At 45.3% G+C, this 25,921-nt stretch overlaps 1 protein-coding gene across 1 annotated transcript; it reads left to right on the forward strand.

Annotated features, from left to right (window-relative positions):
- Positions 1 to 4,162: 4,162 nt before the first annotated feature.
- Positions 4,163 to 25,436, forward strand: LOC143930037 (pancreatic lipase-related protein 2-like). Its single transcript, XM_077453936.1, has 12 exons — positions 4,163 to 4,185; positions 4,435 to 4,609; positions 13,305 to 13,430; positions 13,507 to 13,641; positions 13,798 to 13,906; positions 17,844 to 17,963; positions 18,267 to 18,383; positions 18,485 to 18,603; positions 19,087 to 19,225; positions 21,265 to 21,376; positions 22,511 to 22,675; positions 25,358 to 25,436. The coding sequence occupies exons 1-12, from the start codon at positions 4,163 to 4,165 to the stop codon at positions 25,434 to 25,436; spliced, it is 1,419 nt and encodes a 472-aa protein (XP_077310062.1).
- The last annotated feature ends 485 nt before the right edge of the window (positions 25,437 to 25,921 follow it).

Consider the following 25,921-nt stretch of genomic DNA (forward strand, 5'->3'; position numbering starts at 1 on the left):
CCCAGTTACAGGGCAGGGATCTGCAGGTTCGGTCAGACAATGTCAGCAGTAGCCTACCTGAACAAGCAAGGGGGAACAAGAAGCCCTGCGCTGCAGGCTATTGCGGACAGAATCTTCTGCTGGGCTGAGAAGAACTTGTTCTCAATATCAGCCATTCATCTGAAGGGAACTCAGAATTTGCTGGCTGACTTTTTTCAGTTGGCAGAAGATGGGTCAGGACGAGTGGTCCCTCAACAAGGAAGTGTTCGAGGAGATTGTCATGCTGGGGAAGGCCAGAAATTTGCAACAGGAAGGTGACACTTTTTTTTTTTTTTTCGGTTCACCCACAGGATCGGGCCAGGGGGATAGACGCCCTTGCCAATCCATGGTTGTTCGGCCTGTGTTATGCCTTCCCTCCTGTAAGGATGGTGGCCGAGGTTCTGCAGAAGTTCCGATCGGAAGCTACGGACCTCAATTTAGTGGCTCCTTTTTGGCCAAGGAGACCCTAGTTTGCCAGCATAGAGGTTGGCTGTTCATCCTCCGATATTACTGCCAGTCAGGGAGGATTTGCTTTCCCAGGGGCCGATCCTGCATCCTCAGAGACTCAAGCTTGCGGCCTGGTATCTGAGGAACAGATCTTAAGATCACAGGGTTTTTCAGAGAGAGTGTTTAAGACCTTGTTAGAATGCCGTAAACCAGTAACTAGAGTGATTTACGCCAAGATAGGGAAAAGGTTTAATTCCTGGTTGCGAGAACAGGGGATTGCAAGTCCCGGGGTCCCGGCAGTCCTAGATTTTCTGCTAGCAGGGGTAGAGCTGGGCCTATCAGCACCCTAAAGGTACAGCTGGCGGCCTTAAGTGTTTTCCTTCAGTCTTCTCTCTCCAGCAGAATCCTTTTGTCAGGAACTTCTTCAAGGCTTTGGCTAGATCCAGGCCTGTGAGGATGAAGACCTGTCCTACTTGGGATTTGTCCTTGGTTCTTAGGGCTTTGACCCGAGATCCATTTGAACCCTTAGAGAAAGTATCACTTAAGTGGATGGTACTAAAAACTGTTCTTTTGATAGCGATCACGTCAGCTAGAAGGGTCAGTGATCTGCAGGCGCTCTCGGTCAGAGCCATTTTTAATTTTAGAGGACAGGGTAGTACTTGAGACTGACCCTAGTTTTCTCCCTAAAGTTGTGTCCACTTTTCATAGGACACAGGATATTTTACCAACCTTTTTCTCAGCCTCAGGCGGGGATGAGGCGAGATCTTTAAGTTTATTAGACGTCAGGAGAAGTCTAAAAAAAAAAAAAAAAATATATATAGAGGCCACTAGGGTCTTCAGGAAGTCGGACTCACTTTTTGTTAATTTTTCGGGCACCCGCAAGGGCTGCAAGGCGTCCAGATCGTCTATCGCCAGGTGGATACTAATGGCGATAGTTAAAGCCTATGAATTAGAGGGGAAGCAGGCTCCCTTAGTTAAGGCACTCTACCAGGGCGCTTTCCGCATCATGGGCAGAGAGGCCTGGAGCCTCTCCAGAGGAGATCTGCAAGGCAGCAACGTGGTCCAGCTACTCTACGTTTGCAAGACATTACTGTCTGGATTTATGATCTGATAAAGAGCAGACTTTTGGACGAAAGGTCCTCCAGGCAGTGGTCCCGCCCTGACGAGGTGAGCTCCTTGCTTATCTCAGAGGCTGTCCTGGAAGATGATACGAGAAAACCGGAGTTAGACTTGCCAGCAACTCTTTTTCTAGGAGTCTTCCAGGACAGCCTGGTTTCCCACCCAAAGTTGTTTAAGTTGGACTAAGTGGTGTGGATGTGTACTAACGTGATTGTTAGTGTGTTATGTCTTTCAGAGCCTTCCGGCGGTTCTTGGAGTAAAACTGAGGAGGGCCTGGAGGACCACACCTTTTATTTGATTGGGTTGACGTGTTTCCTGTCCCGGAGGGAGGAGCCCTATATCTCAGAGGCTGTCCTGGAAGACTCCTAGAAAGTTACCGGTAAGTCTAACTCCTCCAAAAAAAAAAGCCAATATAGCACCAATCTGCTGATACCCTAAGTCCCGGTGACTTACATTTTTCAAGTCTATTCCTGATTCTGTGCTCTTAGCCATGAGGGTGCTTCCTGTGATGTGTCATGAGGATAAACATTGCAGTTTGTTACTGTAGCCCCCCAATTCCCCCCGTACAGAATAAATTCAATACCTTCGCCATCTCCCCATCCTTTGTAACAAGGTTCCCTTTCTCATTCTTTATGGGGCCGATATGGTCTGTCCTCACTGTTTACATACTCCCCTAAAGGGGTGGTTTTTTTTTAATGCATTATGGCAGGCTGGAGGCATCTATATACAGATAATATGCAGAGAACACCCCAGAAATGTTGTGACAATGGCTCCACCTCTCACATGGGGTTTCTGAGGGACATCGACTCTCCAATGGGGTCACAGATGAAACCTGACAAATAATTCCATCCAAGCTCTACGAAACAGCTGGTTGTAATACTAGATTACATGGGTATTGCCATAATGGTATCCCTTTGCTTGCGTCAATATATTAAAAGTCAACCGATGTTTTAGTCTGTTGGGTAAGCATTGTAGTGTCTCTAACACTTTGGTATGTAACATAATTGCTGATTTAACATTCCCTAGAAGACTAAAACCCACAGCCGTGAGGTACAGTATTGGTTTTGTGTATTGACCATGAAAGCTCACTGTCTATATTATAATGTAAAGGGAACTGTTAAGCTGGCAATAAAATATATCTTCCTTTTTTTTTTTTTTTTTTTTTTTTTTTTTCCCCATTAAGCCCACTGGCTGACAAACCTAATTCTCCCAAACAAGGTTGATGGAGGGATGATCCCACAGACATTGGGGTTGATGTACTAAAACTGAAGTGCATGGAATTTAACGTTGGCTTGTTCAATTAAAAGCTGAAGTTCAGCTAAACCTACACTCAAGCACATCCTATCTAACCCTGTAAAGAAGAATGTTATAATTGACTGTTCTGCTGCTCCATCATTTGGCTTCAATGTGTGCAGTGGAAACAGCCATCAACAGAAGCCCAATAGTAACTCTGAGTGACATCCCCTTTCCAGGCAGTTCCCGTTGTCGGTCCTCTGCTGCTGGAGACTGAACTAGATCAGCTTCAGAAAAGCTAGATGTCTGTGTCTCCAACATTCCTGTTGAACATAAATTGGTCTTGGGTTTGACTTCTGTCAAAATGGGGCTGGCCATACGTAATGGTTTGTACCTGTATGAAGGTGGCCTCTTGCACAGTTCCCCTCCAAGTATCCCTGGAAGTTGTACCAAGGAGTTGCAACTTGAGGGTTCTGGTGTCAGATGAGTAGAAGTAAAATGGTGGTGCCTCAACTCCACCCAGACCAGCAGAGGGTTGGCTTACAAGCAGTGTTTAAGTAGGGCAGGAAGGCACCAAGTCACAACAAGCAGGATCAAGGTCAGAGGCTGAAAACATGAAGACTAGGTATGGCAAAATTGTGCAAAAGCTTTAGTCAACAGTCCAGACCAAGGTTGCACTTTTTAATAAAAGCATGGAAACCTTGTATATATGACTCTACCATAGTATGGGTGCTGCCACTGTCATCTTCCTTTTGGTAATATTGGCTCTGGCTCCAATGCTGATTACTTTAAGTCTGTCCTGACACTGTTATGTAGATGAGAAATCGCTACTCCGTACCCCCATGGATGTAGGGTTGCCACCTTTTCTTTAGGCCAAACACTAACATTTTTGTGGCGCACAGCTTTTATTTTTTTTATTTATTTTTTTTTTTTTTGTAGTACATGCTATAGGATTGTAAAATGCCTTTGGTTACCCGAAAAAAGGGCAGTAATGAGGTGTGCTACAGTGGCTATGGCCAAATTGCATTAAAAGTGTGTGGGGGGGGGGGGGGAGACTTAAAGAGGCATGATAAAAATAAAACAAAAGCATTTAGTGTATCCATAAAAAATGTCAGTGAAAATGGCCTACCTTAAAAGTGCACACTGTCAGCCGGTGATAACTGTGTATGGATGGCATCTGGAGGGGGGGGGGGGGGGATGTCTTCAGGTCTGTGAATTAAAAGCATTGAAGCCATTGTATATCTTGTCAATATTGCATTAAGCCTCTGTTTCCTTTTGCATAACTTATACTGTGTTGGTGTAATTATTTTATATAATCCAGACACATTTTGTAAGGGGGTCGGCAATGGCTGTCCTAAAACTTCTCTGGTTAGTCACTTTGTGGGACAGACTTTACTGACTGCATGCCTATTCTGGGTCTGTAATTTGCTATATATCCAAGCTAGGATGCGAATGCTCTTAACATTGATTTCTGCATACAGTATCAAGTACCCATAACTTATGTGGGGGTTCAGGGTTTCTTAGATTTTTTTTTTTTTTTTTTTTTTTTTTTTTCTTTTCTCTCCTCAGCTGCTGATTTTTTATGATGGTGCAGTGAAAGACCAATCCATAATAAAGTATTTTTTTTGTCTGTTCAGCTGCTGACATCTGCTATGATAGGCTGGGATGTTTCACAGATGACCCTCCCTATTCTGGAACACTGGCAAGACCCATCAGGCGCTTACCATGGGCACCAGAAGTGATCAACACTCAATTCCTGCTCTTTACTAAAAAGAATCCTGATCAGTACCAAGTAAGTCTGCTCCAAGTTGGAAGTTCATAGAAATATTCCCCACCTCCCATTGTTTTCAGCCAAGGAAGCTGTAATCTCTGCCTCGTTTAACCTGATGCCATGATGCTGCACATGTGATCAGTTTAGGCACCAGCCATTGGATGGCTTCTCAGTTTGGTTGAGAGCACAACCAATGATGGTGTTGCATTTCCAGCAGGTGCTGGAAATGAAACTTTTTATTTTTTTTATGGAGGGAAAGGCAAAAAAATACATTGCTACAAGAGCACTTTCTGTAAAACTGAATGCAAAATGACAACCTGGAGGCCTAATGTACAGTTGGTGCACATTACAGCTTAGAAATGTAACATGCTGCTTGTGTGATTTGGCTCACTAATGTACACAAGCCATATTTTAACTACTTAAGGACCAGCTGCTGCAGTTGTACTGCAGCAATGTGGCTCAATCCCACTAATCTTTTGGGTGCAGACTGTCCACTGGCCACCTGCGATCTGTCACTGCAGAGTATGACCTGGGATCTGCCTGTGTAAACGAGGCAAATCTCCAGAGGACCGGAGCTAGAATGCATCCAGGAGGAATGTAGAGGAGGGCCGGGCGTGACAGTGTGTCGAGTGACACACTAGGGGGTGGGGTTTAAAGAAAATGTAGGCGGAACGAAGGAGGGGGAGCAGCCATTTAAAAAGGGGGGGCGGAGCCACAAACGGGCAGTCGGGAAGAGAGAACGCACGGGGAGGCAGTTTTTTTCACTGCTCCTCGTACACGTGACGCCACGCAGCGTGGCGAAGAGGGGGAGGCGGGCCGCGTCAAACACCCCAGCGGCTTCGCACAAGCCGGGGGGAATGGACACCAGGGGGGCGTCAGCAACAGCCTCTGGGGGTCGTGCTAGTGTGTCTCTGGACGGTGCTGCGTACTCAGAGGGAGGACAGCAACGTCGCTTGGCCGGCACTGCGGCGGCGGAGGATCGGGCCGAGGCGCCCGGTGTCCAGGAGCCCCTCTCCTGAGGGGTTGCCGCTTCTCAAGTACCAAGATGGAGGGAGTCTGTCTGAGGGCGAATTGTCAGATGACGTGGAGGAGTCAGGAGGTCAGTGCGCGGCTGGGGAGGTCAGCTCAGCGGCTGTTGGAGCGGCGCCCAGTCAGCCCGGTAAGTCCCATGAGAATGTTGATTTTTGCCAATGTGTTGTGGGGCTGCTGTAAGGGGGGGGGGGGGGGAGAGACGGTGCCTCCCGCTACGCTGTCGGCAGGTCCTGTCCAACCGCGGGTGGAGAGTGGGGCTACGGTCCCGGGTGTCAGTTGCAGACATTGCTGGATGGTCTGCGGGTTTTGGTAGGCCAGTTCGTGAGTGGCCAGGTGAACGTGCTGGTGGATGCCCCTGGGGGTGGCGCCATGGCGAGAGTGGTGCCGGTCGTCAGGAGAGCAGGGTCCCTCAGATGCGGGGGCACAGCCGGTCCAGAAGGCGGTGGAGGCCACGGAGAAGGTTAGTGCAGTGGTGTCAGGGACCACGGAGCCAGCTGGGAGAGCCGACATTGTGAGGATCGCGGATGCGGCGCACTGCAAGGTGTATGTGTGCTTCGAGGGACCATTAGGAGCCCATTTAAAGCAGGAGGTCCGGGACAAAATTTGGAAAGGGGAATATGTGGAGATTTTCTCCCTGTTACCTCTTGAGACGTTTAACCTGGACAGGGTGAAACCGGACGATACAAAGGAGGACGAAGAAAAACAGCGTTACCGCCTGATTCCGCGTACATTTTCAAATTGGCTACAAGCCTTTGCTATCTTTGCAAGTGTCAGTGAGAAGAACCCCCGAACAATGTTCGGCGTTATTTTGTTATCATTTGTTCCGCATTGGGGTGGCCACTGAGGCCGCCAGGCGCGGGTTGGATGAGGCGGCGGTGCGCAGGTTGGGTAGATGGGAATCTAAGCGATTCCCCTCTTACATTTGACCTCAGTTGGTTTGTGAATAATTTAAAAAAAAAAAAGTTGCTGTTGCCAGGGGTTTGCTATGTTAGTACTGGTTAAGATGCGGGGATGCTGTTGGTTCGCTGACAGTTGGGTTGTGTTCGTCTTTTCAGATGGAGGGCCTACTCGCCTCATCCTGGATCCTGGGGCACTCATATGTATGTTGGGGTGCCTGGAGAGGGGACGCAAGACCAGGTGGCAGACAGTTGGGTATCTCTAGGAGGGAGGCGGTGATACGGTGGCTGGGTAGACCGGGTATGTTGTGGGGTGGTCCCGGAAGTGAAGTATGCGAGGATGGACAGGCCACCAGATGTATTGGTGATCCATGCAGGGGGCAATGACCTGGGAGTGCCGACTGTCAGGGATCTGATAGCGGACATAAAGTCTGATCTAGTGTACCTGCACGCGGCCTTCCCGGATACATTGATACTATGGTCAGACATGGTGGCACGGACTACTTGGTGCATGGCCCGGTTGGTGTATAGACTGAATAAGGTGCGGATTAGGGTTGATAAAGTGATCGGGCATTTTCTGGCCCGGGATGGGGGGTTGGTAATTCGCCATAGAGAGTTGGAGACCAATGTGGGTCTCTATTTACGAAAGGATGGGGTCCACCTCACTGACGTGGGTATCTACCTTTTGGTCTCTGGGGCTTCAGAAGGGTATTAGGGCGGCCCTGTGGGTGTGGAGGTGCCATCAAGGGTGAGGTTTCAGGCTGTGGCGGTATTTATTGTTGGTCAGTGACGGTAGCATTAAAAGAGGTGGTTAAGTAGGTGGGGGGCTCATCAGGAGATGGCCTCTCCAGTGTGTACATCAAAAGTTTTGGTGTTAATGGTGTTGTTGCACTGCAGGAAAGGTGGTTGTCTCCAAGCGGTACAGCTGGAGGGCGGTAAGGTTGTGGTAAAGGTCCTGCAGTGCCCCCTGGTGTGTATACAGATATGTATACTTGGAAAATGTAGCTCAGTCACTGACTAACAAAAATTGGGTAAAACATGTTTCTCATATGTGGTTTCCACATGTTGTGGAAAATGTTTATGATATTAAAATTTAATTTTGGAGTTTTTTGTTTGGTTTAATAAAGGCTGTTGTGGCCATTTTACTCCATAAAAGAATGGTGTGGTCTCTTAATAAAAAGGGGTAAAAGGTTGGGAGTAAAAGGGTCGGTTAAAACAGTAGGTCTTATCTGGGCTACACTAGTCATGTTCTGACAAGGGGAAATCGCACAGATCCAGGGCCCCGGAGTGCCTTTAAATCTCCCCTTTTTGGTAGATGCAATAACTTTTGTGCAAACCAATTAATATATACTTTTTGCAGGTGTACCAAGGTCCCAGACCTCTAGAGGCCTAATGTGACCTCCAGGGTTGGACAGCTGACATCCTTCTGTGTAAGGTGGGTGCGCTGCAAGATGCAACAGGGCACCATACACTTTTTGAATGTAAAGAGATTTATTGTCTCAAACAAACAAAATTTTGGGAGAGGGGGTTAGGACCAGGACAACCTTAAGTGGATGCCATAATTTGGCAGACTCTGAGCTGTCTACCTAATAGAAGTCTATACAGGTGAAGGCCTCCAGCCAGACACCACTCCTGTATAGGTAGGACTGCTGTCTTCTATGGAAACAATCTTGTAGCAGTATAGTAACGGTATTCAATTGACAAAACCTACACTTCTCCACTGTGGGTCTTTGCTCAAAGGGCTCCCAGTCTTTCACTAGACTTTGGATCCAATAGCTACTGCATTCCCTGAGCACCTCCACTTTTAGTACTCATAGTTAGTAAGGTTGAATAAAGATTCCAGTCAACCCAATTCAACCTGAGTGTGTGGCTACAATTATCCCTGTACATTGCACACTCACATCGGTCCCTACCCTCCAGGAGCCAGCAGTCCAAGGTCCCCATTCATATACTAGGGCCAATTTTGGACAGAAACCAAGTAGACTTGTGCACAATGGAAAATTTCGTTTAGTTTCGGTTCGTTGTCATTCGTAAAATACATAATTTCGTTCTGTTACATTCGTTATGTTACGTTAATACGTTTTCGGATAATTCGTTATTATTCGTAGAGTGTCGAATTCATTCGTTCGTATTCGTTGAAATTCGATATTTATGTATGTATAGACATTCGTAGTGATTCGTAGTTTGGAAAGTCGTTTGTTTATTGAATCTTTTAACACACACAATGACGACGTCTCTTCTCCTCGGCTCAAATACAATACAACACCCTTCTCACTCACTTCTCAGGAATGCACTTTGCCAGTAATCCAACCTCTGACACAAAATTAATTAGCTGATTGGACTATAAGATTTACTTTGAGCTGACCTTTTGTTTAATTAGATCTTTAAAGAATTACCAAATTCATTTGAATTCATTCGAATTCATTCGTTATATTTCTTTCGTATTCGTTGTTGTTCGTTATTTTTTTTATTCGGACATTTGGATGCATTGATTCGTAGTTTGGAAAGTCGTTTGTTTATTGAATCTTTTAACACACACAATGACAACCTCTCTTCTCCTCGGCTCAAATACATTACAACACCCTTCTCACTCAGTTCTCAGGAATGCACTTTGCCAGTAATCCAACCATTTGAATTCATTCGAATTCATTCGTTATATTTCTTTCGTATTCGTTGTTGTTCGTTATTTTTTAATTCGGACATTAGGATGCATCCGAATGTCCGAAAGATGCAAAATTCGGCCGAATTTAGATTCGTTACGAAACGAATTGCACAAGCCTAAAACCAAGTAACATACCTGCATGTCTTTGGATTGTGGGAGAAAACCAGAGTACCCAGAGGAAACCCATGCAGGCACAGGGAGAACATGCAAACTCCAGGCAGGTAGTGTCGTGTTTGGGATTCATACCAGTGACCCTTCTTACTGCTAGGTGAGGGTGCTAACCACTACACCACTGTCGCCCACTCAGTATCTTCCTCAAGAGTTGCCCCTGCTTCCCTGTGGGGTCCCTAGCTTGGATCTCAGATACTCCAAGGGTCACCCCTGCTGATTAAGCCAGGGACCTAGCAGGCACCCACTGATGCTTGGCAAGCGTCGCCTCTGCTGTCCCTGGCTTGGCACTCGCTGCAGTTTTCCCAGTTCACCGTCCCTGGCTGGTGATGAGACTGATACTGGCTTCAGCTTACTCAGTGGTCTCCGTTAACAAGGTGCCTGAGACCTTAGTGGCAACAGCTTCCCCTCTACCTCCAAGCTAAACTGGCTTCCCATCCAGCTGAACCTGTACTCTTGGTTGGACTCAAATCCTGCGGTCCCAACCCTGTGCTGCTTTTTCTGCTTCTGAATAGGCCTCAGGATTCAGGCCTAGCAGCTTGAGGCAGCGTAATGCATGTCAATCACCTGACTCCACCAAAATAAATGGGCTCTCCCAGCAGGCCAAGGGACCAAAGAAAATCCCTGCACATTGGCTGAGACACCCCATCCATTCATGTCTGAGTTTGCAAAGACCCTGTTGTATCTAAAGTCACTAGCTTGCATAGTTGCCAACTTTTTTTTTTTTTTTTTTTTTTTTTTTTTCGGGACAATCCTGAATTTAGGAGGCTGTCCCGATTCGGGATTTTGCCCTGGGAAATCAATGTTTTTGCTGCTCAGTTGGAAAAGCAGGCTTCAACAAAATGGCGGCCGCCACTATATCGTTCCCCCTTTTGCTCAGTGGAGAGAGGAAGGGGGCTCGATCTGTACAGCCAATGAATCGGCTTCTCCTCTCACTCACAATATTTTAGCTGGGGTTAGCTGCACAGATCGGCCCCTCCCCTCTCCACTGAACACACAATGCTGCCGCTCATCATGCCAGGAATCTGCTCTAAGGCTTGTGTAACAGTCTTTAGCTTTAATGTACAGGCAGGGGGGTTAACTGTATACGGGGGCAACTATGGCTCTGCTGGGGGCACCTGAAGCAAGGACTGACTCTGCTGGGGGCAGGCAACGTGGCAAGTGACACGCTCAGGGATCCCACTGATTCCGCATTATGGTGAGTTGAATGATTTCATTGTAATAGAAAATGTATGGATGATTGAAGCGCTAACACCAGGTGTTTGGAATATCTTTATCTGCTGATAAAATTTCTATAATACACATTTTCTATTGTGTAGGATCTGAGGCTGCTGTCCCTTCATTCCTCTCCCCCTTTCCCTCTCCATCCCTCATTCATTTCACTCTAACCACACCCCCTTTGAGCCATGCCCATTTAAGCCACGCCTACTAGTTCACGCAAACCATGCCCATTTTTCACTATGTGCACTGTGACACACCTACAAACACATGCCTCGCCCCTAATTATAATATAGCTCCAACTACAACCAAAAAGTGTCCCAGAATTTTTTTTGCAATGTTGGCAACTATGAGCTTAGTGACAGAAGGGCGCAACCTCTTCAGGTTTAGAGAGGTCAATTGATCCAACAATTGGCCAAGGCAACTAGGAAAAAACTGCCTTCCCTAGTTTAGGAGATGGGCTTACCTGTAGGCACAGTTCAAAAGTGTTTTCTACTGCTTTATTCACTTCAAAAGGAATGCTGACACAAGTTTCCTCATAATATCGCTCATCTGATTGAAGGGGGAGGGAAGATTCGCTCCCATTCAGAATTCATATCCAAAGACCAAGTGAAAACTGCTTTAAAGTGGCGGTGCATCCATAGAGGGCGCAGGAGTGCTGCCCCCCCCCTCTCCCCTGCACCCGTCAATCTTCAATAGATGAATGCATTGCATGTATCCATTGTCGTTGCTGCTGCCCCCTATTCAGGTGTCCAGCCCCTTGTTGGGTGCTGGGCATCTGAATTACAGCAGCGGGGATGTTTTCAGAAGTGCCTAATTACAGCTGTCAGCTCTAATAGCCTTCCAAATTGGTAAACAGTAGGTGCACTACTGTGTGTATTTGCTGCTTACGTAGTGCTGTTAGGGAATCAAATTGCTTCCTTAACACTGACCCGCCAATCGGGTGCACCGGGTCTGGTTACCTGTCACCTGATTCGCTGAAGCAACAGGCACTGTGATTGGACGCCTGAGATGGGTAAGGGGCACACTGGTGCTGTAACTGAGGGTTTTTTTTTTTATTTTATTTTTTTCCCTCGAACCACCCCCCCCCCCCCTCGGATTAGCCATTGCTCTTTGTAGAGTGGAGGATGTCAACTGATGCCGGTATCTGATCCTGTCTGCCAGAAACTCACCTCTTATCGGATTGAAATGGATGGACATGCATTCCTTTTTCATCCGACCACCCCATAGAACAGCGGGGTTGTGGCCATGTCCACTCTACATAGCAGATTAGTCACGAACCTATCATCCGTTTGGGGCTGCATTTCTGCAAATTGCTTTGGTCAGGGTCAATGGTGTCCTCTATACTGAGATGCAGGCAGTTGCTTATCTATCATGCTATACCATCAGTGAGGCGTATGATTGGTCCCAAATGTATTCTGCAGGAGGACCACCAAGGAGGATCTGGGAGTGAGTTTGGACGGGACCCACCCCAATGGAATCTGTTTGGGATTCCATAAGACACAGAACGATTTGAGGCAGCCTAAATCCGCAGAAGATCTGGGGTTTAATTTTCCAAGATGTTTTGAACAGCCACCTGTGGCGTTCCATCCAACGGTAGTGTACTTGGAGAAGGCAAAGAGTGGTCACACCAAATATGACTTGATTTTGTTAATTGACACTTCCAATTCTGAAAGCATTCTTTATAAGTGTGTGTGTCCTAATCTGCCAGACAAAAGTATAACTATTTTTTTTAAACCTTTTGTTGATTCTTCACATGATGCACCATAACACTGCTGTCCCATGGGGCTTTATGGGTAAGGACACCAGAGAAGCTGCTTCTTTTTAATCCAGATCAATGTTAACTGACTTTTGAGCCCTTTAAGAAGCTATTTCTAACACGGCCATTTAGAAGATGGCTTGTAGGCAGGTGCTTAACCTCTCTGCATAATGGTGCTGAAGCCTGCCATGGAGAGTAGGGGGAGCATGCATTCCTCTAAGGCCTCCATGGGTACCTCTGGGAGAACAGCTGTCTGATTTTGTACACTACTACCCTGGCTGACCTCTGCAGCTATTTTGGTGTGGGCAGTGCTAATGACACTGTCACACTCTTGGTTGGTGCACATTTGCAAAGTGCCCAACTCGGGGACAGAGTACCTAGTGTGAGGAAGTAGTGCTGTTTCATCTGGGAGCCCTTCACTGTCTCCCTTAAAGTTGCTGTGTGGGGTTTTTGGGGGGGGGGGGGGGTGGGGGGGTCTGCCTTCCAGCCATCTCTTGTACCAACAATGTCTGGGTGCCCTCTGCACTATTGTGTGGCTGTGTATACAGAGTGACTTTGTACTAGTCTTAACTTGGGTTACTGTGTGGTTTCTGAACCACCTGGCCTCTGTCATCTCTCCATATACTGAGCATTAGATCAGCTCACAAGCCCGCTACATGAGGAGCCTGGGATTCACCCATTGTTTCCCAAACTTCATGAGGTGCCAGTCTCACTACCGTGGCTGGAAAATGTAGGCTGTTGTACTGAGTAATACCGCAGACTTTTGTTTGGGTGCTCCAAGTATGCCTAGGGGGGAAAAAAAAATGCTTAAAGACCATAGCATCCTCTTTAACAAAAATTACAATTTGTCTTACATCCTGAAAGCACATGCTCAGTTGCCCAAAAAAATGCATTTTGCCAAATATTTAGGAGCAGTACAAACTTGGTTTAGCTTATCACTAGTAGTTGAGTACTACATTGATTTGAGCATATTTCTTCCAGGTGATCAGTGCACTCAATGTCTCGTCAGTCACTGGTACCAACTTTAAACCCAGCCGAAAATCCATATTTGTCGTCCATGGCTTTGTGGAGACCGGGAACAAGCCATGGCTGGTAGAGATGTGTCAGGTCAGTGTGGCTGAAGGCAAGAGGTCCTGGCCAACTGTTTATAAATTGATCTTTCATGAAGTCCTCTGTTTTGTAGACTCTCCTAGAGGTGTTGGATGTGAACTGTTTCTGTGTAGACTGGAGTGGAGGATCGTTTGCCCTCTACACACAAGCATCCAACAATATCCGTGTGGTTGGGGCTGAAATTGCCTATTTCTTGAGCTTTCTGCAGGTATGTACCATGTCAACAAATCAAACTTTTTTTTTTTTTTTTTTTCTTCCCTTCTACTAAAATTTTTTAATGGTATGCTAGGAAAATGGGGTGGTGTTGAAGGCATTATTCCCACTTCAGAGCATGGCCGCTAAAATTGTTCATCTCCTCCTCCAGACCGTGCATGACTATCAAATGCATGAAGTTCACCTGATTGGGCACAGCCTGGGGGCACACGTTGCTGGTGAAGCTGGAAAGAGACAGAGGGGTATTGGAAGAATTTCTGGTAGGTGGAATGGAGTTCTGGCACTATAAAAATGTGTTCAGTTCATTGGAGCATCTGACAAAGTGACCAGCTGTCCTATCCGTCATGTGTTTTGATTTTATTTAGGATTGTTTGCAGAGAATTGCTGTGCAAATACTGTGCCAAAAAGTTAGGTTACCATTTTTTGTTCCCTAGGGTCTCTGCCAAAAAAAAAAAAATATTGGGGTGTCCTGAGTAATTTTCTAGAGAAATTATGATTTTTTTTTTTTTTTTTTTTTTCATGCAAGAGCGAAGCGCCAGAATTGGTTTAGATGGGGAAGTGGTAAACACGACTCTGACACAACCTACAAGAAATGGTCAAGCCCGCTGCAAGCACTATGACCTTTTAAAGTCTTGGCTTTCAATCACACATTGCTATCACGAGTCAATTAAAGTGACAATCCTTATATTTAATGATGTACTATGCAATTTCTGCAGGTGTACACTTAAAGAGGGAGTCCACTGGAAGAAAAATTATAAATGCTACAGCTGCTGACTTTTAATAAATGGATACTCTCCTGTCCCAGGGTCCTGCGATGTCCGCCGCCAATCTCTGTGAGGGAATAGTGAAGCACTGCGGCTTCACTTCCCGGTTCCCTACTGCACATGCATGTTTCGCTCAACGAAATGATCCACGCTGTCTCTGGGACCCATGTGTGCCAGAGCGGGACAGGAAGAGGCATAGACTCCCATGGGAGTCTATGCCCAGAAGTGGGTGCAAATACCTGTCTTAGCCCTTGTACACATGGTCTGATATTCCGATAGAAAATGTCCGATCGGACTGTGTCGGATAATCTGACCGTGTGGGCTCCATCGGACTGTTTGTCAGAATATCCGACCGACAAAGTTTTAGAGCTGGGCTATAACATTTTCCGACAACATGATCCGATCGGACTTTGTCCGATCAGAATTCTCTAAAAATGATCGGACAAAGTGCCACACATGCTCAGATCAAATTATGAGACCAAAGCTATTGGCTACTAGCCTGAACGTAGTCCCGTCGTAATGAATGAACGTCATCACGTTCTGAATAATCGGATTTTCTGACAACTTTGTCCGACTGTGTGTATGCAACACCAGTTTCGGCAAAAATCTGACGGCTTTTGTTGTCTGAATGTCCGACCGTGTGTACAAGGGAAGCTCCACTTTAGGGTGGAACTCCACTTTAAATTGGCCATATGCTGTATGGAAACCAGCTGAAAGTTGCTTGGTGGAGGGTACTGTCAAGATTCCTGCCCAGCATGGTTTTTGATTGACGTTTGAGTTGCATGTTATAGGTTGAATGAAAAGGTGTGTAGGATCAACTTTTATTAATCCACTGACTATTGAGGGAGTTCCAATGGAGTAGCCTTTTTGGTCTCAAGGGCAGTTATGCCTGTTTATATGGTAATATGGATATCCTTTCATAAAATATGACCAAATATTTAAAGTGCACAGGTAACAGGCTAATCGCAGAAAGCGCGTCTCTCACACCTCGTATTTACCCTGGAAAATAGATCTGTCAGTGCGGGAGACCTGATTTCCTGGAGGTACGACCTTCTGGCGTCTCCAGCCTATGATTGGACAATGGAAAAAGCAGCAGATTGAGCTAACCTGTCACTGTGCGCTCCTCCTACAGGCATGTGCTTGTGGACGCTGCAGCACAACTGATGGGCTCGTCCGCATTGCTTTCAGCGCAGGACCTGCAAGAGGTTGCTACAGACCGAAGGTGTTTGCATGGACCAGGTGCACATTAACATGATGTACAGCAACTAGATGGTCATGGACTCTCAGGACTGGAACCCTCAGTGAACAGGGCACACTGCAGACACCTGACCACATCCAGGTGGCTGGAAGGCAGACTGACAACAGGGCCTGGAGAGGATGACTGATGTAGGATGGCATCTCTCCCTACTTTTGTCCCTCCTCCACTGGAGCCTGTCCTAGCTAAGCAATCTGTCCCCGATCTACCACTTATGCAAAATGCTTTGCAACCCATGGGGGGCAGTGTTATTTCAGCACTGCCCACACCAGATATGGCCGCAGTGTTCAGTCTTCTGCTCCCCCCTGATGAGGCCTTGAAGGGACCAGAGTTCTGCCTGGCCTCCACCTTCCTCACTCGGCAGCTGCTGTACAGAGCTAGCCATGCTGTGAGTGCACGAGTATAGAGTACCTGGGGATTGGTGTCGAAGTCATTTTGGACAGGGTACAATCCCTATTAAATTTGTGGGTGTGGAGATGTGACTTTGTGTACATCTTGTGGCATGTTCTGCACTGACAGAGATAGTCAGTGCAGAACATATTCAATTTAGTAGTATTGGGGGCATTAGTGGTAGATTGACTAAAGCATCTAAACCTGAGGTAATTGTAGTAACAAGTCCTATTTGCAACCTCAGAACACCCAATAGAGCAGGGGTAGGGAACGTTCCCTACCCCTGCAATAGAGAGTGTGCACTTGGTCTAAATTACATGGCATTTTCACCAATGCCATGAGTCTAGCAGACAAGATGGGAGAACTAGAGTTACTGTTGTACAAGGAGGATTTTGATTATGTAGGAATTTCAGAGACTTGGTTCAACAGCTTTCATAATTGGCTGGCAACCATTTAAGAGTATTCCTTATATTGCAGGGATAGAGGGTAAAAGGGGTTGAGTATGCCTGTATAACAAATTATGGGCAAGGGAGGAGGTTGCATCCTTATGGGGAGAGCTACAGGGGGTGGGTGTATGCTAAGGATCTCCTATCACAATTTGGATTAGCAGCAGAGATGGGGAGGGGGGGGGGAGGGAAACGTCCATATAATGGGGAATTTAATTCTCCAGACACGGACTGGGAAGGAACCATGCATTCATATTGCCATTTCCTTTTTGTGGGTTAGATGGTAAATGCACCAACAAGAAACAAAGTGTTACTAGACCAACTGATTACCAACAATACAGACCTGATCATGGATGTGTAAATGTGGTACAATTTTAGGAAATGGCAATCATGGGTCAATTGGTTCAGTATAGATCGCACAAATGGGGAATACAAAGATGCTGAATTTCAAGAGCCAACTTCCCTAAACTACAATCCTTGCTAAAAGATACTAAATGGAACAAAATCTTGAACAAAACATTGAGGGGAAAAATGGATATGCTTTAAGAGCATATTAAATGAGGGTATTAGCTAGTGCATCCCAATGGAAAATTTAAAAGGGCTAATAAGTCCTGGATGGCTTAACTCCAATGTAAAAAAAAAATGTATTTTATGAAGGCCTTCATTGCTTTTAGATGCAAGGCTGAGGGATCATCAGCATTCCAACTTTGCTCCCTTACATGTGTTCTGTTATCTGCAATTGGGGCGGCTAAGATGGAACACGAAAGGCACATAGGAAGGGGGGGGGGCCCTAAGACTCTATAGTATATAAATGGTAAGGAGGGGAGGTCGGATCATATGGGCCCCATAAAGAATGATGAATGGAATGTGGTTACTAAGGATGGAGAGATTGTGAGGGTATAGAACATATTCTCAGCCTTCACGAGGGGTGTTCGGTAACCAAAACTGAAACGTTTACCCTCGTGACACATCACAGGAACTACCGTCATGGCTAACAGAGGATTGAATTTAGAAATGGACTGAGAAATAACATTTAAGTCACCGGGACCAGATGGCTTGCACCCAAGGGTTGGTGATTTTGTGCACTAATATCTACCCTATAAAGCATGGGTGCTCAACCTGTGACCCTCCAGCTGTGTAACTACAAGGCTGCCAGTTACAAGCATGACTCCAAAAGGCAGAGGCATGATGGGACTTGTAGTTCAGCAACAGCTGGAGGGCTACAGGTTGAGCACCATGCTATAAAGGGACTGTGAAATTTTTTGGGGGGGGGGGATGGTTTTTAAAGTCTCTCAGATATAAATTATTATAATTTTTTTTTTTTTTTCACTTGACTATCTAGGTTTGGATGCAGCTGGGCCTTACTTTGAAAAAACCCCACCTGAAGTGAGACTGGACCCTACAGATGCAATTTTTGTTGATGCCATTCACACAGATGGGTCATTTGATGCATTTCATCTTGGTAATTTTTTTTATTTATTTTTTCTATGCATTGTAGTCCATATGGAAGGCAAAATGAAGGGGTTTAAGGGTCACAATCTCCCTCCCCAGGCTGTTGGAGTAATACTTTAACTACTGCACAATAACAAGTTAAACCATGCTGCTCACAGAAAAAAATGTAACCCCAATTTTACTAATGGGCATGCTCAAGAGAAGCTGCATTAAGTCACAACTTAAATTTGAACTTCCTCTGGCTTGCCTTCATTACTGTAGTGAGGGGCATAACCATAATATTGGTCTGACTTGCATTTGTTTTTGTTTTTAGGCTTTGGCATGAAGCAGACAGTTGGTAATGTTGACTTTTTCCCCAATGGTGGTATAAAGATGCCCAGCTGTGAGAAAATATATTTTAGACTTGAGGATATTGATAGTGTGACTGAGGGTAGGTAACACCCATGGAGCCCCCTATTTCACTGTGAACATTTGGTGTTCCACAATCTTTTTTTTTTTTTTTTTTTTTAATTGCATAACTTGCTTTTCCAGACTTGTACGAGAAGATGTTCTGTAACCACCAAATGAGTTTTAAGTTCTTTACAAAGAGCATTCTGAGGCCTGATGGTTTCATTGGTTACTCTGCTTCATCATACAGCGCTTTTCAAAAGGTTGGTCTTCATGCAAGTTCTCTTCTGCAACTTCAACTGGGCCAAAAAATGTGTTACAGTAACTGGAGGGCTATTTACACCAACAGACTTTAACCCTTCCATATAAAAATCTCTCCCTCTCCCGTTCCTGCTGAGATGGGATTTGCAACTTGCTTATGACCATGTGACATGACAAAGTCATGTCTGATGGCAGAAAGCAAAATGACTTCCTTCTCTTTAGTTTGGTTTTTACATTTTATAGTATCCATGTATTTTGGACACTTGCAAAGATGCACAAATTGCATGATCATCCATTAGTGGTTTGAGAGCAGGCTGCTGCATTGCAGACACATTAAGTAACCTGGCTTTTACTGCTTCCATTCTGGTTGAGTGAGTAGGTGTGTGTGGGGGTCCCCCCCCCCGTTCTGGTACCTTTTAATAAGGTGAGGGATGAAAGGCATGCTGCCGTGACCTCAGTTGAACTTTCTTTTTCTTTCCTCCTAGGGATTTGGTTTCCCATGCACCAAAGTAAGTTGTGCCTTCATGGGATACAAGGCAGATGAATATGTATTTGGTCATGATCAAGACTCTACAGACAACAAGCTTTTTTTCTTGAACACTGGAGACCCTTCAAACTTCCTGCGTAAGTTCTTCAGGAAACTACTTTTATGGTTGGGGCAAAACAAATACCAGAATCCTTCAGACTTGTGTGTTTGGCATTCAGGCTGAGCTATGAATTGCAGATCTAGAGTCAAATAAATCCACTTATTTTCATTTTAAATATGTAGAAAGGTCCAGGCCTTCAGTCTAATGAGGCCCTCCAGGGCCAGAGATATCTTTTTGTATATGGTGGGTGTAAAGTAGTTAAAGCTATTGGGTGCCAGACTCTTCTTGAATAAGTTTATTCCTCAACTTTTGGGGGAGGGTTAGGGCCAGGACACCCTTGGGTAGTTGCAAGTTCAATTGGCAGACTGACTTCAACAGGGGTACAGCCATGCAGGGAAAGGCATCCCACAAGACTCCACAGCTGAATGTACAGGCATGCTGCTGTCTCCTATGGTAACAGTTTTAACAGTTCTTTCAGTCCTTTTAGTTCAGCCCACTAAGCTCCCAGTCTCTCTAGCCTATTCACTGCCACTAAAACCCTTGAGCTCCTCTAATCTTCAATGGCATCTTCCTCAAATGTTACCCCTGTCTCTCTGCTGGGTCCCTAGCTTGGCACTCAAGATGCCTCTCAAGCTTCAACCCACTGGCTTGCTCGGTCCCTGGCTTGAAACACAAGGCTGCTCTGCAAGCGTCCCCTCTGCTGGCTGAGTCCCTGGGTTGATGCTTGCTGAATTTTCCCAATTCTTCACCGTTCCTGGTTGGTGAGAATTCTGCTTCTGTACTTCAGTTACTCACACTGGTCCCTTAGTGGGGACAGCTTCCCCCTCTACCTCCAGCTGGCACAACCATCACTTTTGGTTAGCCTGCAAGTGGCAATCCCAACCCTGCACGGCTCTCACTTCTGGATAGGCCCTCAGACCTCTTGGCAACCAGATGTGCCCGGGACAGATCCAATCTCCTCTGACCTTGCATTGCCCTTCGTGTGTGTGTGTGTGTGTGTGTGTAAAATTTATTTAGTACCACCAGGTATCCAGCCACCTAGTGGTAGAGGAAAATGCAACAAGGCCAAACTTGGGGCGCTATCAATTGATCTCTAACAATTGGCCAAGAGGACTTATTCCTGGCAAGTAAACTTTGAGGAGCAACCTTGCCTAAACTCCAGGGTGCTACACATAAATTCCTCTTGGCTTCCTAATTACTATGAACTGGGGGGAGGAGGGTGCACACAGCAGAGGCAAATTGCGCTTCCTGCCAACCCTTCTCCACCCCTGCTCAATTTGGCCTCTAGGATCCTAGTGAAAATTCTTGTCAGATATAGGGAATTGTGTGACACACCACCCCAAATTGGTGGGGGCTAATTCTTTCTGACTAGCAAGAAAAAGGGCTGCATCGGAGTCGTTTGAGGGATAATGTAATTTTTTTTTTTTTTTTTTTTTTTTCTTGGCCTAGTCTAGAATGTCATTACCCAGGGTGACTACTAGGCAGCCCTTCTACCCAAACACAGAAGACAAACCACTTAATGGTGGTTAGTTGGCTGCTTGGACACATTTCTCTAGGAAAACCTGGGACTTTATGTCCAGCAATCTTTACTAAACTTCATATGGTTTCTTGTACTCCCACAATGCAACAAGGTCCATTTCAGTTTGGTGCTCAAAACCTTACTGGTGGAAAATGAGCTACCGAAGAAAGGCAAGGCCTTTTCTGTTCATTGACCTGTTCTAAAGCTAAAATGGTCCGTGGACTAGACTTTTAGAAATTTAAAGCAATTACTGTATGGGTTATGCCATCAGCCACCTATTTTGGATCACAAGCAAAAGCATGTACCATATGTGAATTTAGAATCTTTTTTTTTTTTATTTTTTTTTTATTTTTTATTTTTTTTAAATCGGTGGTCGTTGTGACCAACAAACGTCTGACACACAGGGCCGATGTGAAATCTGATTGGCCTGGACTCGAAGGGGTGAAGGTTTGTGGACTTGAGGCGCTTAATCTTAAGCGTCCCTTTGAAGGGTGGTGCAGCAAAGGTTTGCCATAATGCCAACAGTGATTTTCCTGTAACTGTGTTTTTCTTTATAGGCTGGAGGTATAACATCTCTATCTTAATCACTGGATTGGATCTCGTTCCTGGGTCTCTTTCAGTGTCGCTCTGTGGAAAAGCTGAATGTTCCAGTCTGTATACAATTTACAGGTATGTCGGTCTCAACTGTATTCTGGTCTGAGGCATGGTAAACTTGCAACTAAAACCACCTGGTTTTACATTTTTGTGTGTGCCTTGCTGTAAAAGCTACTTGTAAATTGGGGTGGTTGCTCTCTTGTTCACTGGATTTTGTGTGGGGATGCACTGGACACTTTCAGTTGCCGTTGTGCTCTTGCTGGGAGTCTGTGCCCCTCCACTTTAAGGGGAATTAAGCTCCTTCTGGCCAAATCTGCCCTTATCTTACTGCTTGGAGACGCTCAAATTCTTAGGATTGCAGTAAACGGAGAATCCCCAACAAAGTACTGCAGCTTCCATATATTTACAATACCTGCCGCTGATATTGTGTTTCCAACTCAATGGGATCGTGCTTCAAATCACTGCTGCAAAGCTGTGCTTCTCGTGCTCTCAGCCCCTCAAGATGCTGCGCATCCATTGGGGGCGGGGGGAGCGTCAGCTCTGCGGCGGCTCGCAGGTGTCAATATCGCCACTAACAGCAGCGAGTGACAAAATATCGGCAGCACCTAATGTAGGAATTTGTGCAACCAAAACCAGGGTCGGTCTTTGGAGGCTGATGAAATATAAAATTTCCCAGCACAATTTTTTTTTTTTTTTTTTTTTTTGTGGGTTCTATGTACCCGATTACTCCACAAAGGGAGTGGGCACCCTTAAAGAGGCCTTTCATATTCCAATTGGCTGCCTGTGAACACCAGCCATGGTTGTGGGGATTGGGCCCTCAGCCTCATCAACATGGGGACAAGGTGTTAACCAGTTTGCAATGTTTTGCCCAATCGGGGTGCAGAATGTGCAGCGCTGTTTGGCAAAAAAAGGCAAATGTTCGGGCTGAACTGATGCTTGGGCCAAACCTTTTGCCCATCCCTAGTGTTGACAAATATTATTCCTTCCTATTAATTTTAGTAGCTAAACTGAGTGTCTTCACTCGCACCAAGGACACCATATGATGTCAATTGCTGTGCAGTACTAGAAAAGTGGAACCTGTCTATGTAATATGTATGTCTGGTGGGCCCCAAGTAAATGGGATTAAGCCCTGCCTGTTGACATAAGGTGTGTTGTGTTTGTCTTTGTGTGTACAGAAGGATTGGCAACTAACTACATGCTTGTTTGCAGTGGACTGCTTAATTCTGGTTTGACCTACTCCGCTTTTGTTGATGTGGAGTTGGATGTGAACCCTGTCCAGATGGTGGAATTTGTCTGGCATAAAATCTTCTCCGTCCTGCATCCTAAACTAGGTGCCTCAGCTGTCACACTGCAATATGGACCAAATGGAGAGATGTATGTATAAACATTGATTTTTTTGCAACAGATTTTAAACCTAAGACTTGAGTACAACCTATTAATTTTGCAAGTGCCACAAATGAGATCCAATTTTAGGTGTAATTAAGGTTTAAATAAGCCAATGGGTCTACTAAAGAATGTTACTTACTTTTGAGTGACCTGATGTGTCAGTACCATGTGTTTAACCTCTTCGTGCCTGCGCTATAGCCAAAAGACGGCTACAGCGTGGACGCTATCTGCCAGGAGGCCGTCCCTGGGCGTCCTGTTTACTTCCCCTCTGCGCGCCGCCGTGGGCGTGCATTGGGCAAGTTCTGTGCTGGCCGTGTCCCCCCTCACACAGCCAATCACAGATTGCTTTAAACGGCCAATCACAGCGGCCGTTTACAGCGTGATCAGTGTGCCCAATGAGTGTTTATCTCATATGTAAACATGAGATCTCTCATTGCCGGCTTTCCCTCCTCACATAGACAGCATGTGAGGGAGAGATGAACCACTGTGAGATCCGCAGCGGTTAGTGTAAAAAATTAATTTTGGAAAAGTGCCCATCTGCTAGTAGCATCTGTCATTGTCCTGGTGCTCCAGGGCCTTCAAAAGTATAATGGGTAGTCAACAAGTTAGATGTGTAATTTATGCTCCTAGAACACGTGACAGCGCTCCCTGCATGTTGGGCCTCTCTATGTGGTCAGGCTGTGGAAAAGTCCCACACATGTGGTATTGTAATACTCAGGAGTAGCAGAATTTATTTTGGGGCTTTATTTGTGGTATACACATGCCACGTGAGAAATAACCTATGACAATTTTGTGGAAAAAATTAAACTTCTTTTGCAAAGAATTGTGGGGAAAAAATCAAAAAGCTCACATGCCTCTTACTAAATACCTTGGAATGTCTACTTTCAAAAGGGTCATTTGGGGGGCATTTTTACTTTCCTGGCTTGTTCGGGTCACAAGAAATTAGATGGGCCACCGTTACATCAGATGTGATCAATTTTGTATGATTTGCACCACAGCTTGCAGACTCTATCTTTCACAAAGACCAAATATCCACTAATTTGGGTTCTTTTTACCAAAGATATGTAGCAGTATAAATTGTGGCCAAAATTTATGAAAAAGTTATCAATTTGAATTTTTTTTCACCGAAGCAAAGAAAAATGCGTGTTTTTTTTTTGTTTTGTTTTGTTTTGTTTTTTCCATTTATATCGCAAAAAATAAAAACCCAGAGGTGGTCAAATACCACCAAAAAGCTCTATTTGTGGGGGGAAAAGACAAAAATGTCACTTGGGTATAGTGTTGCATAAGTTATTGTCATTCAAAGTGTGAGCACCGAAAGCTGAAAATTGGTCTGGGCAGGAGGGGTGGTTAAAAGGATAATGTTCTTTGCATTCAGTGAAAAGACTAGTGATCCTGCCCATCCCCTTGCTTTCCTATTCCAAACTGACCACATCAGGGCATGGAAGCACATCATCCCAGTGTGGTTAATTTTCTGGCTGTGCTGGGTAAAAAGCTGACTAGTTCTCTAATGGCAAAGAGCCTGGCTGACACAAACATGCACTGCAGTTTATAAACCACTTAGTTCTCAAAGCCTCTTGGAACTGAGGCCATGTGGTCACTAAGCTTTTTATTTAAATCAAGGATCGACAAACTTTTTGAGCAGTACATGCCAAAAAAACAGGTTTCCATTACATCAGAGGGGGACAGGGTCATCCATACGTCACTGGGGAAGCCTGGCTTTCCCCTTGCGTCAGAGGCGGTGGGGTCAGGTGACGTGGCCCCACCCTCAGTTAAGTGTCAGGCTGCCGGGATTCCCTCAGTATCTCCGGTGGAGACAGAGGATGGCTTCGCTGGAGGGAGATCACCCATCGCTGGACCCCGGAGAGATGATCATCCATCGCTGGAAAGCAAGAGTTGATTACCACCGCTGGAATTTTATTTTTAGTAAAGGACTTTTGCAACTGTTAAATTTGTTTTTTTACACTTTCTTTGAAATGGTAAGGGGGCACAGAAGTACCCCCCTACCATTTCACAAACTGGGTGGTGCACCCCCCCCGACCCATGACTGTTCTCTGTATTACGGGGAGCCGTCAATTCATTATAGCCGCAAGTGCTTTTTAAATGACCCTTTTGTGCAGGGACAGTTCTAAGCATGAGAAACATGCCTCCCTTTACAGGCATACTATACCCCGGTACACAATTTAAAGGAATATTACTTTTATTTCACTTTAAGCATTATTAAAATAAAAATCGCTGCTCCCAAACATCAGTTTTTTTTTTTTTTTTTGGTTGTTTTTTTTTGCATTGATGCATGTGCCCTGGGGCAGGACCCAGGTCCCCAAACACTTTTTAGGACAATAACTTGCATGTAAGCCTTTTAATATTAGCACTTTTGATTTCTCCCATAGCCTTTTACAGGGTGTTCTGCAGCTTTTCTAATTTGCCGCAAAAAATCCAAATTGCCTGTTCACCGAACAATGTTTGCGTCGAACATTAGTTCACCTCGAACTTGACGCTCATCCCCCATTTGTAATCCTTGTCTTTTTCCAAGAACCCTGAAATGTGGTGACTTCATCAGTAAACCTTTCTTATTCCTCTTCACTTCAGTGAGCTGCAGGGCAGTTTTTGCTGTGTTGGGTTTATTTTTCCTTTTGTCCCAATTCATTAATTATTTTTTCTTTTTTTCCCCAGTTACAAGTTCTGTGGAGGAGACATGACGACTGAAGAAAATGCAAAACAAACATTGAAAGAATGTTTCACTTTTTTCTAATTCTAGAACTTGCTAATAAACGGAGGAATTTAAAATGGTGTGTGAACTTGCTGAAGTCTTCAAAACTGTTGACCTGTTCTATAGTTTGCCACCCACTCAACACTATATAATGGGTTAGATGTGTGCAACTAGTTTTGTATGAATTTCCATACATTCATGAGGATCTGAGTTTTTTTTTTTTTTTTTTTTTTTCACAAATTTCAGATCCAAATTCCATTACAACAGAAACATGACTGGTGAACAAAGTGCCAATCGGGTTTGCTGTTGCTGCTGAGTGAGGGTTGGGGGGGGGGGGGGGGGGGGGTGGGAGACTGACTGACTGACTGCCTTTTTTTTTTGTTTTTTTTTGGTGGGAGACTGTTACTGGTGGTCAATGGGAGATTCAGAATCGGACAAAATAAGAATTTTTGTTAATTACAATTATTCATTATGATGAAATCCAGGAAGTCGGCACAGGGAGACCCTCATGATTCATCAGAATGAAC

Source organism: Lithobates pipiens, unplaced genomic scaffold (genome assembly GCF_037356315.1).
Source record: "Lithobates pipiens isolate NorthernLeopardFrog02 unplaced genomic scaffold, aLitPip1_a1.2 Scaffold_25, whole genome shotgun sequence".
NCBI classification, from domain to species: Eukaryota; Metazoa; Chordata; class Amphibia; order Anura; family Ranidae; genus Lithobates; species Lithobates pipiens.

Bases quoted from the DNA above. Each gene is read 5' to 3' on its own strand.
- LOC143930037 (XM_077453936.1), top strand. From the start codon at position 4,163: ATGGCTGTCCTAAAACTTCTCTG. The intron at 13,907-17,843 runs GTAGGTGGAATG...TTGACTATCTAG, and splicing joins GGGTATTGGAAGAATTTCTG to GTTTGGATGCAGCTGGGCCT. The intron at 21,377-22,510 runs GTATGTCGGTCT...GCTTGTTTGCAG, and splicing joins AGTCTGTATACAATTTACAG to TGGACTGCTTAATTCTGGTT.